The following is a 12,646-nucleotide window of genomic DNA, read 5'->3' as shown; positions in this document are numbered from 1 at the left end:
GGGCCTCACGCAACACAGACTTTGAATTAATAGAAAAAAAGGAAGGGAGGGAGACAGACTGGGGAAGGGAAAGAAACTCAAGGCCACACTGATCATTTGGGCTGGTTGTGGCCAGATTCTTTGGTAGTAAAAGTGGGGATGCCTCAGGACCCCAAATGCTTTCCTGTCGTATTGCTAAATCTTGCCTTTGGGGATCAGTTTGTGATGGTTTTTTAAATACAAAACCTTGTTCTTTGGGGATCAGTTTGTGAGGGTTTTTTAAATACAAAAACAATGCATCATTTACTCTAAATTTTCATATTAAAAAAGGTGAAAGTTTTTAGAGAAGCAAATAACAGAGTGCTATTCCAATCTCTTGGGGGAGGTTTTAACCTCCACTTACTATGCTGTTCAGAAAGGATTAGTTACTGCCGGAGGGAAGCCGGGTCGTGGCACCTGAAAAGTGCCGCTCTTTGGACCTGAACCTGACGACTCTTAGAAAGCAGATCAAGGCTGTCTGTTCTCTCACTGACTGAGTGGCAGAAAAAGCCACAAATTCACTGTGTATACTTGTTTACTGGTTTAGGGTTAATTAATGGATTAAGGAGTGGTCTTAAACTAATTACAGGATAATCATTTTCCCCCTGAAGGTGAGCTCCTGATGTGAAATGCCACAACTGTGAAATGCAAATTATTTTTCAAAAGTTGGTCGCTCTAAACAAAGCGAGTCTTCATGTTCCAGATCAGTTCCTTGAAAGAAACACCCTAAATGTATTTGGAAAGTTCTTTTAAACCCCCCATTGTGAAACAGGCCTGAATTATTTTGGTCTTAGGACATGCCTAAAGAACTGGGCGTTTCTGTCGCTCTCAGATACAGTATACCTGAGATCAGTATGCGTGATTGGTCGTGTCTTTGTGTCTTACTTAAAACTTACACTCCTCTCCCATATGATTTACTAAAAAACATTTCAGAGACTGCTGTGAAATCACATATTTTAATATTTTAAATAACTGGGAGATCGCTTTGTTTCTATGATAAACACTGATAGTTCATAGCTTCACTAAGTGGCTTGGGAAACGGATGCGCTTCAAAGCTTGGTGTCTAAGGTCTGTGGTTTGAACTCAGTTGTGACCAGGAAGTGTTACTCCATTTTCTTTCTGGGTCCTACTTAGAACTTCTCACACCAGCTCTGAACAGTGCAGGTGGCTGTCACCGGGCCCTTCCAGTGGGAGGCCGAGGGCAGCACACTTGTGAGTGGGGATGAAATATGCCCTGATTTTACGCTGGGTTAATATTAATACCAAGATCACCTGGACCTCAGTAGAGGTCCTGCCCCAGTGCTCAGCATCATATATTTTGTGCATGGGCATCTAACTGAAATTATTGACATGCAATTCATGTGTACTTTTTGGGGAAGTGTTCTATATTAATATGAAAGTTTATGTAGAAATACCAGATGTATTTTTTTTAGAAACACTCATATTTCCACCATCTTGACCTAACTAGCTTGTTTATTTTTGCCATTTGAGTTCAGTATTTTATAGAGGGTAGATTTAGTATACATACAATTTTATATTCTGCTCTTTTCACTTAAAATCATATAAGTACTTTTTACTCATTTCATGGTATACTTTTATATCATTTCTCTCTTAGACACAGAGTTTACAAGAAATAATTAAAACTTTCATAGAATCTGATTTTTCATATTATGTATTAATAAATTTATCTCCAGATGTACATAAGAAAGTGATTGTTTACAGCAGTAATTTAATCAATAATAATGTTTTTGACCCAGTGTTGACTGAAGTGTTTACATTTTGATTAATTTCTAAAAGTGGCAAAAAGCTATTCTGTTATTTGGAGATTTTCTGCTCTGTTTAGAACCAAAATATGGTATGATTTCACATTTTCAAGCTTGGTAGGAAATACAAGTCTTGTTGAGGAAATACAAGGGAGAAGCACGGGATGAAAAGCAGAGGGAACAGAAGCCTTTCTGTTATGGGAAGTACCTTGCTATTTCTGTTGGTCCTGTTATGCCATGTTACTGTCTCACCTGTGACATTCGTTAAAAGGCACCTCTCCTGGTTAATCCAGGGGGTGCTCCTGTGCGGTGGCCCTGGCCAAAGAAGAGACTGAACACTTGCCCGAGCACAAGCCTTCAGCAAGAGATTAGGGCCCAGTGCCAGATCCGGCTCCCGCCCAGCACAGTGGGCCACCTACCCATATTTCCATGCAAAGCAAACCTTACATACATTGAACATAGGAAACCGCGTAAGACCGTGAAACTACCTTTTGACTCGGGGCCTGTGAGTCGTGCCTGCAGCCGAGGCCACGTCCCGGGGCCCACAGGCCCCCCTCGGGGGGATTTCTGCACCTTCCTCACTCCCCCCAGGGACAGTGAGCAGATTTTCTGTCAGGAGGACAGCGTGCTGACCTCCACAGGTCTACCCTGGAAGGAGGGGGAAGGGAAGTGAGGGTTGAAGCAATTGTTTGCATGTGGTTAGAATTACGGGAAGGGAAACAGCCAACACATTCTTGGGGTGTCTTTTATATCCAGCATGGTGGCTGTATAATTTCTCATCCAAACTGGGACACTCTTGAGAGTGAAGAGGCGGGCCAGGCATGATCACACCAGGAAAGCAGGCACAAACCAGGATGGTCCTGGTGAACAGGGACGTGTGGCGCACTGTACAAATAACACTCATGATCTTGTTGGCCCCCCAAGCCCATTAGAGCGAGGATACCAGGCGGGCCGCTGAGTCTCCGGAGGGGGCAGAGCGTCCCTAACGCGGACAGTGCCACCCTGAAGGGAGCTATTTCGGGCACATGCCCATGCTCAGCCCCGAACTTCTCCCAGGCTAAGTGAGACTCACTGGCCGCAGGGCACTGTGCCCCTGGGGCTGCAGCGGTCAGACGAGGCCCAGACGCTCCGTTTGAGGTGAATGGCCAAGAACCCTTTCCCCAGGGATGTCCTTTCTTGGGAGAGACGGGGCGGCCTGGGCCTGCCGCCCCCTTGCCAGAGGGAGGGCTGCCTGTCCAGCACCCCATCCTCCCCCCTGCGTGTCGCGGGCACGGCGCAGCCTGACATCTGCGGGACGCGTTTGGCTCATTTCTCCCTTTCACACTTTCAAAAATAGATCCTCATCTCTCCCAAGATGTTGTTTACACGAGGGGCTTCATAACGGATTCTAACGAAGACACGGAGAAGGTAACTTGTCGGGGGGCAGGGCGGCTGCTGGGGCAGCACTACATGGGGACTGGGTGCGTCCGAGGAAGCGGGGTGCGCGGGGCCGGGGAGGTGAGCCGTGAGCCCGCAGGGGGGGTGTTCTGTGGGAAACCACGCCCGTGAAGCTCAGGGCAGTCCGAGAGCCAAGGGCAGGGTCTCCAAGGTTCCCAAGCCCGTGGCCCCCTGGCATCGCGACATGACCCACACCTGGATGCAGGAAGGGCCTCTGAACTCCCGCGTGACACCTGGGCCGGTGACACTCGCACCATCTCTGTGTGTTGAGGATTTGATGACAGGAAGGTGCAGGGCAGGGGTCGGAGGGGCTGTGTCCTCGTCCTGGCTTGCCGGCCCCCAGGCCAGATGGATCGTCCATCTCCTACGGAGACTTGTGTCTAAGATGGGGCAGTTGTTTCCCTACACACGTCAAAGGGGTGTTTGGATCCTGTAAGGAATCAACATGCATTTCCAAAAAGAAGTACAAACACCCTTGGGATGACAGAAAGATGCAAGTCTCTGTGTATAAAAATTTCTCTACAAAGCAAAGTCACAAGTGTCAAAGGGAAGGCTTGTAGATGGAATGCGGTCCAAGCACGTCCTCTTTAAGAGCTAAATGTACACTTAAAGAATCATCTCCTGAATTTTAAAACAGAAGTTAGAAGTGTTTATTCAAATCACAAAAGATCGCTTCCAAGGGGATTCGTGGGGTTGCTCTTTGAAAGTCAACTTACCTAGAAAACCTACAGAATTTCCTTAGAAGGAGCAAGCACGCCTCTGCTTTCCTAGTTATGGCAGGACAGACGCAAGGCGTGGGCTCTGGCCTCCATGCAGCACATTCTGAAAAACTGTAGCACCGCGGCCTCTGGAGAAGCCCCAAGCCCGTGCAGCCCCGGGGTCTCAGGCAGACACACGGGCTTCTGGGACGGCACTGAGGTGGCGTTGTTACTGACCGTCCAAAAGGGCCGACAGAAAACAGAGCTAGGGCTGGAAACCGAGTCAGGCGATGTTCACCCCCAGCTCTCCTTAGTCACATGGTGACCTGTGGGACCTTCATTGTGGGAGATTGGGAAGCAGGGTGCAGAGGTCCATGTTTCTGGCCCTAAAATCCTACACAGGGGATTTTCCATACTTCTTGGTGTTTGGTTGTCATTTAACACATCCTTACTTGCAACAACCTCTCAGGGATGGCTGAAATTTCCAAAAAATGATCTGTCTCCTGTGGGAAAGGCACTGCAGTCCTGCTGGTGGTCAGCGTCCTCTGTGTGTGGCTGAGGTTCACGTGTTAGGAATCTCCAAATAGGAGATGGAAACACTACGGCTTCCTTAAATGTGGCAGCTCTACGTGCGCCCAGTGCAGATTGACTGAATCAGCAGATGGGATGGAGCCTCCCCTTTCATCTGTACATCCTCCATGCACTGTATTCAGCAGTTAAATTTCTTAGTCACAGACACAAAGAACTTTACATTCTTAAAAGCTTGATAGAAGCAGTACCTTAGGCAACCCCTACAACCTGGTGCAGAGCCCAGCTCAGGTCTGCATCCTGCTCCTCAGAACGCAGGCCACCTGGCAGGCTCTCTCGGTGCTGGTCAGCTGGCTCTGGTGTTGTCTTGTGCTTATCTGCACAATTCACTTTATTTCAATCTCCCATTTTTATCCCAGGAAGCTCAATCCTGTATAGGAACAAGTTGCCCTTTTACATAGTTTGAATGACCCTATAAAATCGGTTGAAAACAATATCATGAATATAATAGCTGATTGTCCTCACTGGTTTCTGTCTTGCGAGGAAGCCTTTCAAGGCTGTCTTTCCTGTCGCAGAGCTTCAGAAGTTTTGATGACATGGAAACAGGTGCTCATGAACAGCCATTCAGATGGCGGCCACTCTGGCCTCTCTGGTGCTTGTTCGCTGAGGGAAGCGGCGCCTCTCCACCTGACTTCTGCCGGTGTCCAGGCATGTCTCCAGCGCTGCTGGGGGTGCCACTCACTCGTTCTGTCTCCTCTGACCTGTACTGAGTCTAGCCTGTCATGGCTGGACGGCCCCCGCCTGCCTGTGTTCCCCGTGGCTCCAGTCGAGAAGCTGGACCCACGTCAATCCGCTGGGGGCCACGGACTCGTGATTCCGTGGAATGTGCTCGTCATATCACCGTAGGCTCCACCTGCAGGATTTGTCTCCTAAACGTTTAAGAGGCAGGGAATTAAGGCTGCCTCTGTCCTTGTGCCACTTTTTATGGCTGTGCAATGTTAGAATAAGTCAGGTCAATTTTTGAAAGTTTATAACTTTCCTAAACTCCTTGGGAATTGCAAAATTCACTCATTAATGAAAGCTGCCTTCTCATCCTCAGGCCCCACTGACTTGAGGGCTGCCCATGCGGCGTGTCACATGGTGTCACACTGTCCCACTGAGTGCTGGGACCCAGCGATGCTCTAATAACAGCGCCACAGTGCAAGTGGACAAGGGCACTTACACAACTCTGGGGGCAGTCTGCTGTTTAAGGGGGAAGTCCCAGTGATGATCTGATCTCCTATGCAAAAGAGAAACCTCATTTTCAGTAACTGGGTTTTAAGATGGAGTATGTGCCAACATTTGTTTGGGGATATTATTATCTGGCCCATGACAGAGAGAATCGTCCTACTTCCAAGAATATAATATGTTACTGCGCTTCATCTTCAGACTAGGATATCAGCTGGTGTTAGTAAACTATGATGTATCTGTGGCAAAAATGGCTGTCTGATAGATAAAATCAAAATCACAGCTGTGTAGACATTTCTAGAAAGTGGTGACAACATCTTTGCTAAAGCCATCAGGTTACCCTCGTCTGCTGAGCAAATGGGCTGCAACTTCGACATCAAAAAGGGGAGGATCTCCATTAAATTGGACTTTGCTTGTCCTGCAGCTCAAAGGATGGGGAACATGCCACTCAGAACATTAGGCCGAGTCTGTGAAAGCCCACATCCATGCCGACCTGTCCACCCCAAATCCATTTCCTTCTGCACGCCTGTGAGGTCTCAGCCTTCTGTTTTCAGAAGCCATTCCATTTCATCCTCAGTACTTAACAAATGGTACAGATAACTTGGAATTCCAGCTTCTCTCCTGTGCATTTAAAATGGTAGCACAGCCCACCTTTAGGGCCTAATTTTCTTATAGAAGCCTGGTTGAGAAAGGCTGATTTAGTTGATTTTAGAATCTATAACTTAGGTACATGTCCCAAGTCCAATTGCCTCTTTTCTATGCTCTGCAGATCTTCGATCTCTTTGAAATCTTTGGTTTCAGGATATCCTAGGCATTTCTTGAGTATAGAATTTATGTATTTGCATATATTTTCAGTATAGTCATGCAGGAATTAAATGATATGTCTATGGGTTTTCAAAATAAATGAAATTTCTTGGTCTACTATTAAAAAAAAACCAACTTGTCCCATTTTAATGAGTTGTTCCAGCCATTTATCTCAGTCCTCATTGAAGCCTGCCCTCACTGGGGTTCCTCTCCTGCCTTTGACCTTGGTGGGCAGTGGTAGAAATGGCAGTCAGCTCTGCAAGTCTAACCTGCACTAATGTTTGTTCATTTTTTTTTGTTTTTACCATTAAAGTTATTTTTTGGTGGATCTAAGAATATGCCATCATCAGCCCCATTTTGTTATGTCCCTTCTGATTCTCCTCATTCTATGAAGAGAACAAAATTAACAGAAAGGACTAGTTCCTAAGACTGGAAGCATGTGTAGGACATTTTTGGAAGTCATGACAGCGGGAACGTTAAGCAGCCATCAGCTTAACCCTATGCTAGCCGGTTCTAGAGGGTTCTCAGCTATTTGTCTCTTCTTTAAATAAGTTTTTGAACACCAAATATGTGCTCGGCAGGATACTAGCTCTGGAGATAGGGCGGTGAATAAGGCAGCTGGCGGGTCTGTCTCTGGAGCTTCCAGTTGAGGAATTTAAAAAGTGCCAAAAGGGAAATTACAGGATGTCACAGCAGAACCGAACTGTGTGACACAGTTAAGATAATCTACCCAGAAGTGAGTAAGAATGAAGCAGGCAAAAATGAAATCTGAAATGGAAGAATGCAGGATTCCTTTGGAGCCCTTCCGCGTCTCCGTCCTCTGCCGTAGCATGCACACGTACACACGCCAGTGCTCTAAGGATTTTAAACTAAGGGTGTGTATTTCTGGAAAGACCAGTGATCTGGGACTAATTACGTTTCTTGAAGCCTAATTTTCTGGGTTAATTGTAACTGAGCTGAAACAGGCTATTGTGAGTCTTGACTAGCTGGTGTCCCAAATAAGTACCAGTAAGAGAGTTTCTCTCTTTGCAGAATAGTCTTATTTTTCTCTCCTTCTGGTCTGTCACTTGATCCCCAGAATCTCAGACTCCTGTATGGCTGACAAAACTGCCCTGGAATGCAGATAACAAGATATGCCACTTAGGAGTCGACCGACCCCACGCTAGCCCTCGGTTCAAAGGGATTTTGTTAATCTTAGAAAAAACTAGAAACATTTTCATTTAATTAAAATGATTTCCCTTTAGTATAACTGTTTAGTATAAAGTAATGTATAATTTGTGTCCAAGTCTAAGAAAGCATTATTTATTCCTCTAAAATAAATTGACGGATGCGATTAACATAAAACCGTCAAATCACAAGAGCCCATCAGAGGTGTTCCTACGTCTTAATTACGGTCTCTGACAATGAAAGACAACTATGGGTTTTTCTCAGTATGAAGGTGGAGAGAAACAATTACTTGGAGGTCAAGATTCCTGAAACTGGACATTTTGCTAGTTTATCTAGGAGATTTAAACATTTCTAAAATATTACTGACCCAAAAGACATTGTGAGCCACTCAAGTGCGTTAAGAAGCTATAAAATGCAGGCCGATAGGGATGGGAGCCCTTGATCTGGCCGTATTGGGTCCCCTCGACTAGTGCATCATGGGTGGTGGAGAAGTTTTCTTGGATTGTGTCACTGGTTCTCCAAGTCCGCTATTCAGTGTGGCCTTTACTGATGACCTGAGATGTGTTAGGGTGAAAGCCCGCTAGCAAGAAGGAAGAAGGCAGAATTCCTGTCCGTGTATTTTCGGAGACTGGCGTCTCTTCCCTGTTGTCCTGCAGGCTGGCAGTGCAGGCACAGAGGTGAAGGGCAGCTGATGGAGCACCTGCCACCCCACATGAGCCGCTCTCTTCTCACCCCAGAAATAAACGGTTACTCACTCTGTCCGACACAGCAAATCCCGCCCCGCCCCGTGGCCCCTCTGTCCGCTGCCCTCCCTGCCCTTCAGAACACCACCACCCACCCCAGTGCCTCACGCTGGTGAGCATGGGGGCTGGAAGGGGCTCCGAGGCCATGCGGGGCCAGACCGGCAGCACCGTGGTACTAACCCCTTATTCTCCCTGCTCTCTCCTCTGTCCCCGCAGCACCATGGCTACTTACTCGGCCACGTGTACCACCGACAGCCCTGCCCAGGGTGTCAGCATGGCCAACAGCATTGCCAGCCTGAGACTGAAGGCCAAGGAGTATAGTTTACAGAGGGGCCAGGTGCCAACAGTCAACTGAGGAAGCATAAGCAAACAGGCCTGAGAAGAAACCAGAAACCATGAGACACCTATCCTGCTCCGTCATCGCTTCATCTGCTGGAAAAAAAATAATAAAACAAACAAAACCAGATCTAAGCTATTGGGACCATGGCAGAGGAAAGCAGGAGAAGAGAAAAATGAAAATGAGTTTAACAGGTGTCCCCCCGGGGTGCCACCGACACTTGTGTCTGTGTGTGTGTTCATCGTGTTCCCCTTCTATTTGTGCACCTCGCTTAGCGGACCCCGGATTTCCTCGGCTGGGCTCAGCCTACTCGCCCCTGTGATTTTAAGGGCTTTAAAACATCCGCAGCAGCCAAAGGAACCATTCACATATTCAGAATAATTGTCTCTAGCCTCCCCAGTAACCTGTGTGGGCCTCAGCGCCTCACCCCCCCACCCCGCCCCCCGTCCTCTGCATAGAAGCTCTCCGAACTGCTGAAAAGCCAGTCTTTCTGTGGAATCTGTACCAGAGGGGATGCCCTTCAGCGCTGTCTCTGTCTCCAGTGGTCCCTGTAGGGGCTTTTCATCAGCTGCTGGGGAAACCAGTGCATACAGCCTCTGGTCGCTGGCCCGCCTGACCCAGCGCGTTTGGCTGTCTGCTAATTGACTCCAAGCTCTAAGCTCTGGAAATAAGCTGTAGATTTGAGCTCTAAACTATAGATGATAAATCACTACCCCCACCGCCCCTCACCTCCATCTGAACAATCAGCCATCTTAAGTTAAACATATGTGTTATTTTTACGTGATTTGCTGTCACAGGCTATTTGGTAAGAGATATTTTTCACTTGAGAGAGGGAGAAAGTTTCTCCACGAAAACAAAGACTGAGTTACGGAAGGCATGGCTTGCATCTCCTTGGTGCCTTAAGGATAGTCAGATGCACACCTATATATAGACTGTATATATTTATATATATTATATATATATATATATATAAAATATTCTTGCAAGCTTGAGTTTGCAGTTTTGCAAACATGACAAAAAGCAAAGTTCACGCCATCACCGCTGTTCTTATCTCTACAGTGATGGGATATTTTATTATGGACCGTGTTCCCTTTCTTTCCCTACACAAAATTCTTAAGGCAACAGAGCAATTGATGGGCGACTGAATGAGAACAGCGTCTCATTCCCGCATCAGGGTGCTCGGTAAGTTAACACAATGTGAGGCTGTAAACGTGCTTCTGAGCTTGGAGCCCGGGCTCTGCTGGGGAGCCGACCCGCCCCGATCGCCCACAGGAATCACTGAGAGGAGGGAAGGCCGTGTAGCCATCCGCCCCTTCTCTACCCAGTGAGAATCGGAAAGACACACATGTGTAAGTGGAATAGTTAAAGGTTTGTCTAAATTCCAAAACTTCCAAAGGCAGTTGTGGGCTGGCTTTCTTTTCTAATATTCTGAGAGAGTTTAGTGTCGAGGGACTGGGAGCCAGGACTGACCCTGCTTTGCATCCTTCCCTTTGTTTCCAGCCGCACTTTTCTAACTTGCCAGGTGGACTTGACCAGCCACATTACCATGCGGTGCCTCGGTTTACCTTTTCGCCAAGTGGGTCTAATGACGCCTACCTACCTCACAGGGATGTTGTGAGGCTCTGCTCCTCTGCTCCTTCTCCCCCATCTTCTCTGTGTGTCCAGCACTTAGGAGCCGTGCGAGGAAGAGGACTAAAAATGTATACCATGTTAATGGAAGACATGGCACCTGGAAGCCTTGTTTTCTAGCAAGGAGATGCTACCTTGCTGTAAATACTTATAACCTTGTATGTGGAAATAAGAAATAGGTCTTTATTGATAGACCAGACCTCTCAAAGATCATATCATTTGACCAAAGAATAATTAAGACGCACAGAATAATATTTGACTTATCTTTTCATCCTAACCAGCTTGGTTCTAACAGTTTCAGCTGTCAGTGATGAAAAAATTTTAGAGGGATTTTGGCCAAATATACCAACCTAGTGTGACAAGCAAGGAGTTTTGAGTTTAAGATGCACTTTTCAGCACACACTGGCTATTTGCCTGATGGAGCTAACAATGGTGGTTAGTTTTTCAATCAAACAGCCACCAACCTGCAAATGGATTCGAATGTTGATTCTGGACTTCTTTTGATAAGAAGGAGGCCCATCTAATGCATTTTGCTTTCACCAACTGACTCCCTCTTTTTTAAACCTACTTACTATTAAAACATTTCTTACTGAATGGTTCATGTGGGCTGGCTGAACAACACACATTACTTATTTCCTAAAGAGTCCTTCGACTAATTATTTGGTCCCACTTTGGTTGTGGATTATCAAATTACAAAAGAACCATGTATCCTAACAAATTTAAACACCCTTTGTGAAGTGACTGCAAGTTAAGAAATTGGTGAATTTTGGGGGTTGGGGTCTGGGGAGAGTATCTAAAAGATGATTTGGGCTTTCTTGCAGGGAACAGAAATCATACCTGAAAGGGTTTTGCTAGGAAAGGGGATACTTAGCAGAGGGAATAAAAGGATATCATGTGAAACAAAGTCATTTAAAGATTTCTCCTGGACATCCATTTTCAGTGGTGGGCAGAACAGCCTGAACCCATAACCCGAATGTAGGTGAAACAAGGCAGTTATAACCACCATCTGGGCACCTAGAGGCTGGGCACCTAGAGGCGCATCACCAGGGCTGGTCAGCCAGAAGGACACTCCGTTCTGGTGAATTCAAACCGTGGGCGCCTGTTATCTAAGCACCTGATCAAGAAGTATACACACGGTGCAGGCACTCAGTTTTGTTCAGTTATTATTGATTTAAAAAGAATCAAAGTTTGATATGTGATTAGGAGTAAGGGAAGGATTTGGAGCAGTAGCCTTCTGGACCCTAAGCCAGGTGCCAGCCATGGGCCAAGGAGTTCACAGGCAGAGCCGTGTTCGTCACGTCACCGGACACAGGTCCAGACGAATACTCACGACCCGTCTGCGTCCCCAGTCCCTTCCCAAACAAGGTGCGATCTGTAGGATATTTGGTGTGTCAAATCAAAGCAGAAGAGGTGACAATAAAAAACGGAATGACATTTAGGGTATAAAGGTCTCGTAAGAAATGTAATATGTAAGTTATATCTTGCTTTATGATGTAAAATACACATTGTTTGTGCTAGAATAGAAATGATTCCTTTTCAATAAAAAGAAGGATGCTACCATGTCGTCTCTTGTCACAAACACTGGAGTCTGCTGACCCCTGTCTCTCTGAACTTCAAGAACAGATCTCATGGGATCTGAGATTGCATTTGGGGAGAGTGAAGGAGGAGGGACTTATGAACAAGGGAACTTTCACAGGAGTGTGATATTATTTCCTAAAAAGGGGAACAATCTATTGTTCCCCAAAAACAAAGACAATGGCAGGAGGAAGTGGGAGGCATTTAGGGGACAATGGTGAGTGCAGAGCGGAATGCTTACAAGTCTAGCCAGCTTCACCCAAATCTTCAGCAACCACAGTGCCAGGTGTCTATGAAAACAGGACTTCATGTAAAGCACAGCCTTTTTTTAGGATGAAGAACCTACGAAGTAAAATTAAACAACCGTTGTGCCCGGCGTTGGTGTGGAGTAGTGGGCGTGAAATTCGGAGATTTGGGTTGTTTTCATACGGATTAAAATCTGATTTGAAAGGGAAATCTGTTGTGGCCAAATTTCTGCAGCAGAGGAAGGCAAGCATCAGTGTCACACAAGCAGAGCAGGTGGGAGTCCCGAGGGCGGGAGGGGCTTCACGGAGACCCTGGCCGGACGGGCGGGAGAAAGAAGCAGAGTCCACGGCTCGCCTGTTGGGGGGCAGATGGGAAGGGGTGCAGGGGGGCACCGGGGAGGGTCTGAGGCCAGATCCACGTGAGGCGCACCAAAGGGCCTGGTCTTTTCCTCGGGCCGGGAACCCACGGAGTCAT

General features: G+C 46.8%; 1 protein-coding gene across 2 annotated transcripts in view; it reads left to right on the top strand.

Moving 5' to 3' along the window:
- PRRX1 (paired related homeobox 1) overlaps window positions 1-11,908 on the top strand; it is a 62,356-nt gene extending 50,448 nt beyond the window's left edge. Inside the window, exons 4-5 of one of the 2 annotated variants that reach the window (XM_036900973.2) lie at window positions 3,118-3,188; window positions 8,602-8,739. In XM_036900973.2, the coding sequence (XP_036756868.1) occupies window positions 3,118-3,172 (55 nt within the window). In that variant the 3' untranslated portion in view covers window positions 3,173-3,188; window positions 8,602-8,739. Of the gene's footprint in view, window positions 1-3,117; window positions 3,189-8,601 lie in introns of both variants that reach the window. The other variant, XM_036900967.2, reaches the window with a different exon arrangement.
- Window positions 11,909-12,646: the final 738 nt, after the last annotated feature.

The sequence above is a fragment of the Manis pentadactyla genome, chromosome 19, assembly GCF_030020395.1.
Source record: "Manis pentadactyla isolate mManPen7 chromosome 19, mManPen7.hap1, whole genome shotgun sequence".
NCBI classification, from domain to species: domain Eukaryota; kingdom Metazoa; phylum Chordata; class Mammalia; order Pholidota; family Manidae; genus Manis; species Manis pentadactyla.
Note: the sequence above shows the minus strand (reverse complement) of the source record. Positions and strands in the feature narration are given on the sequence as shown.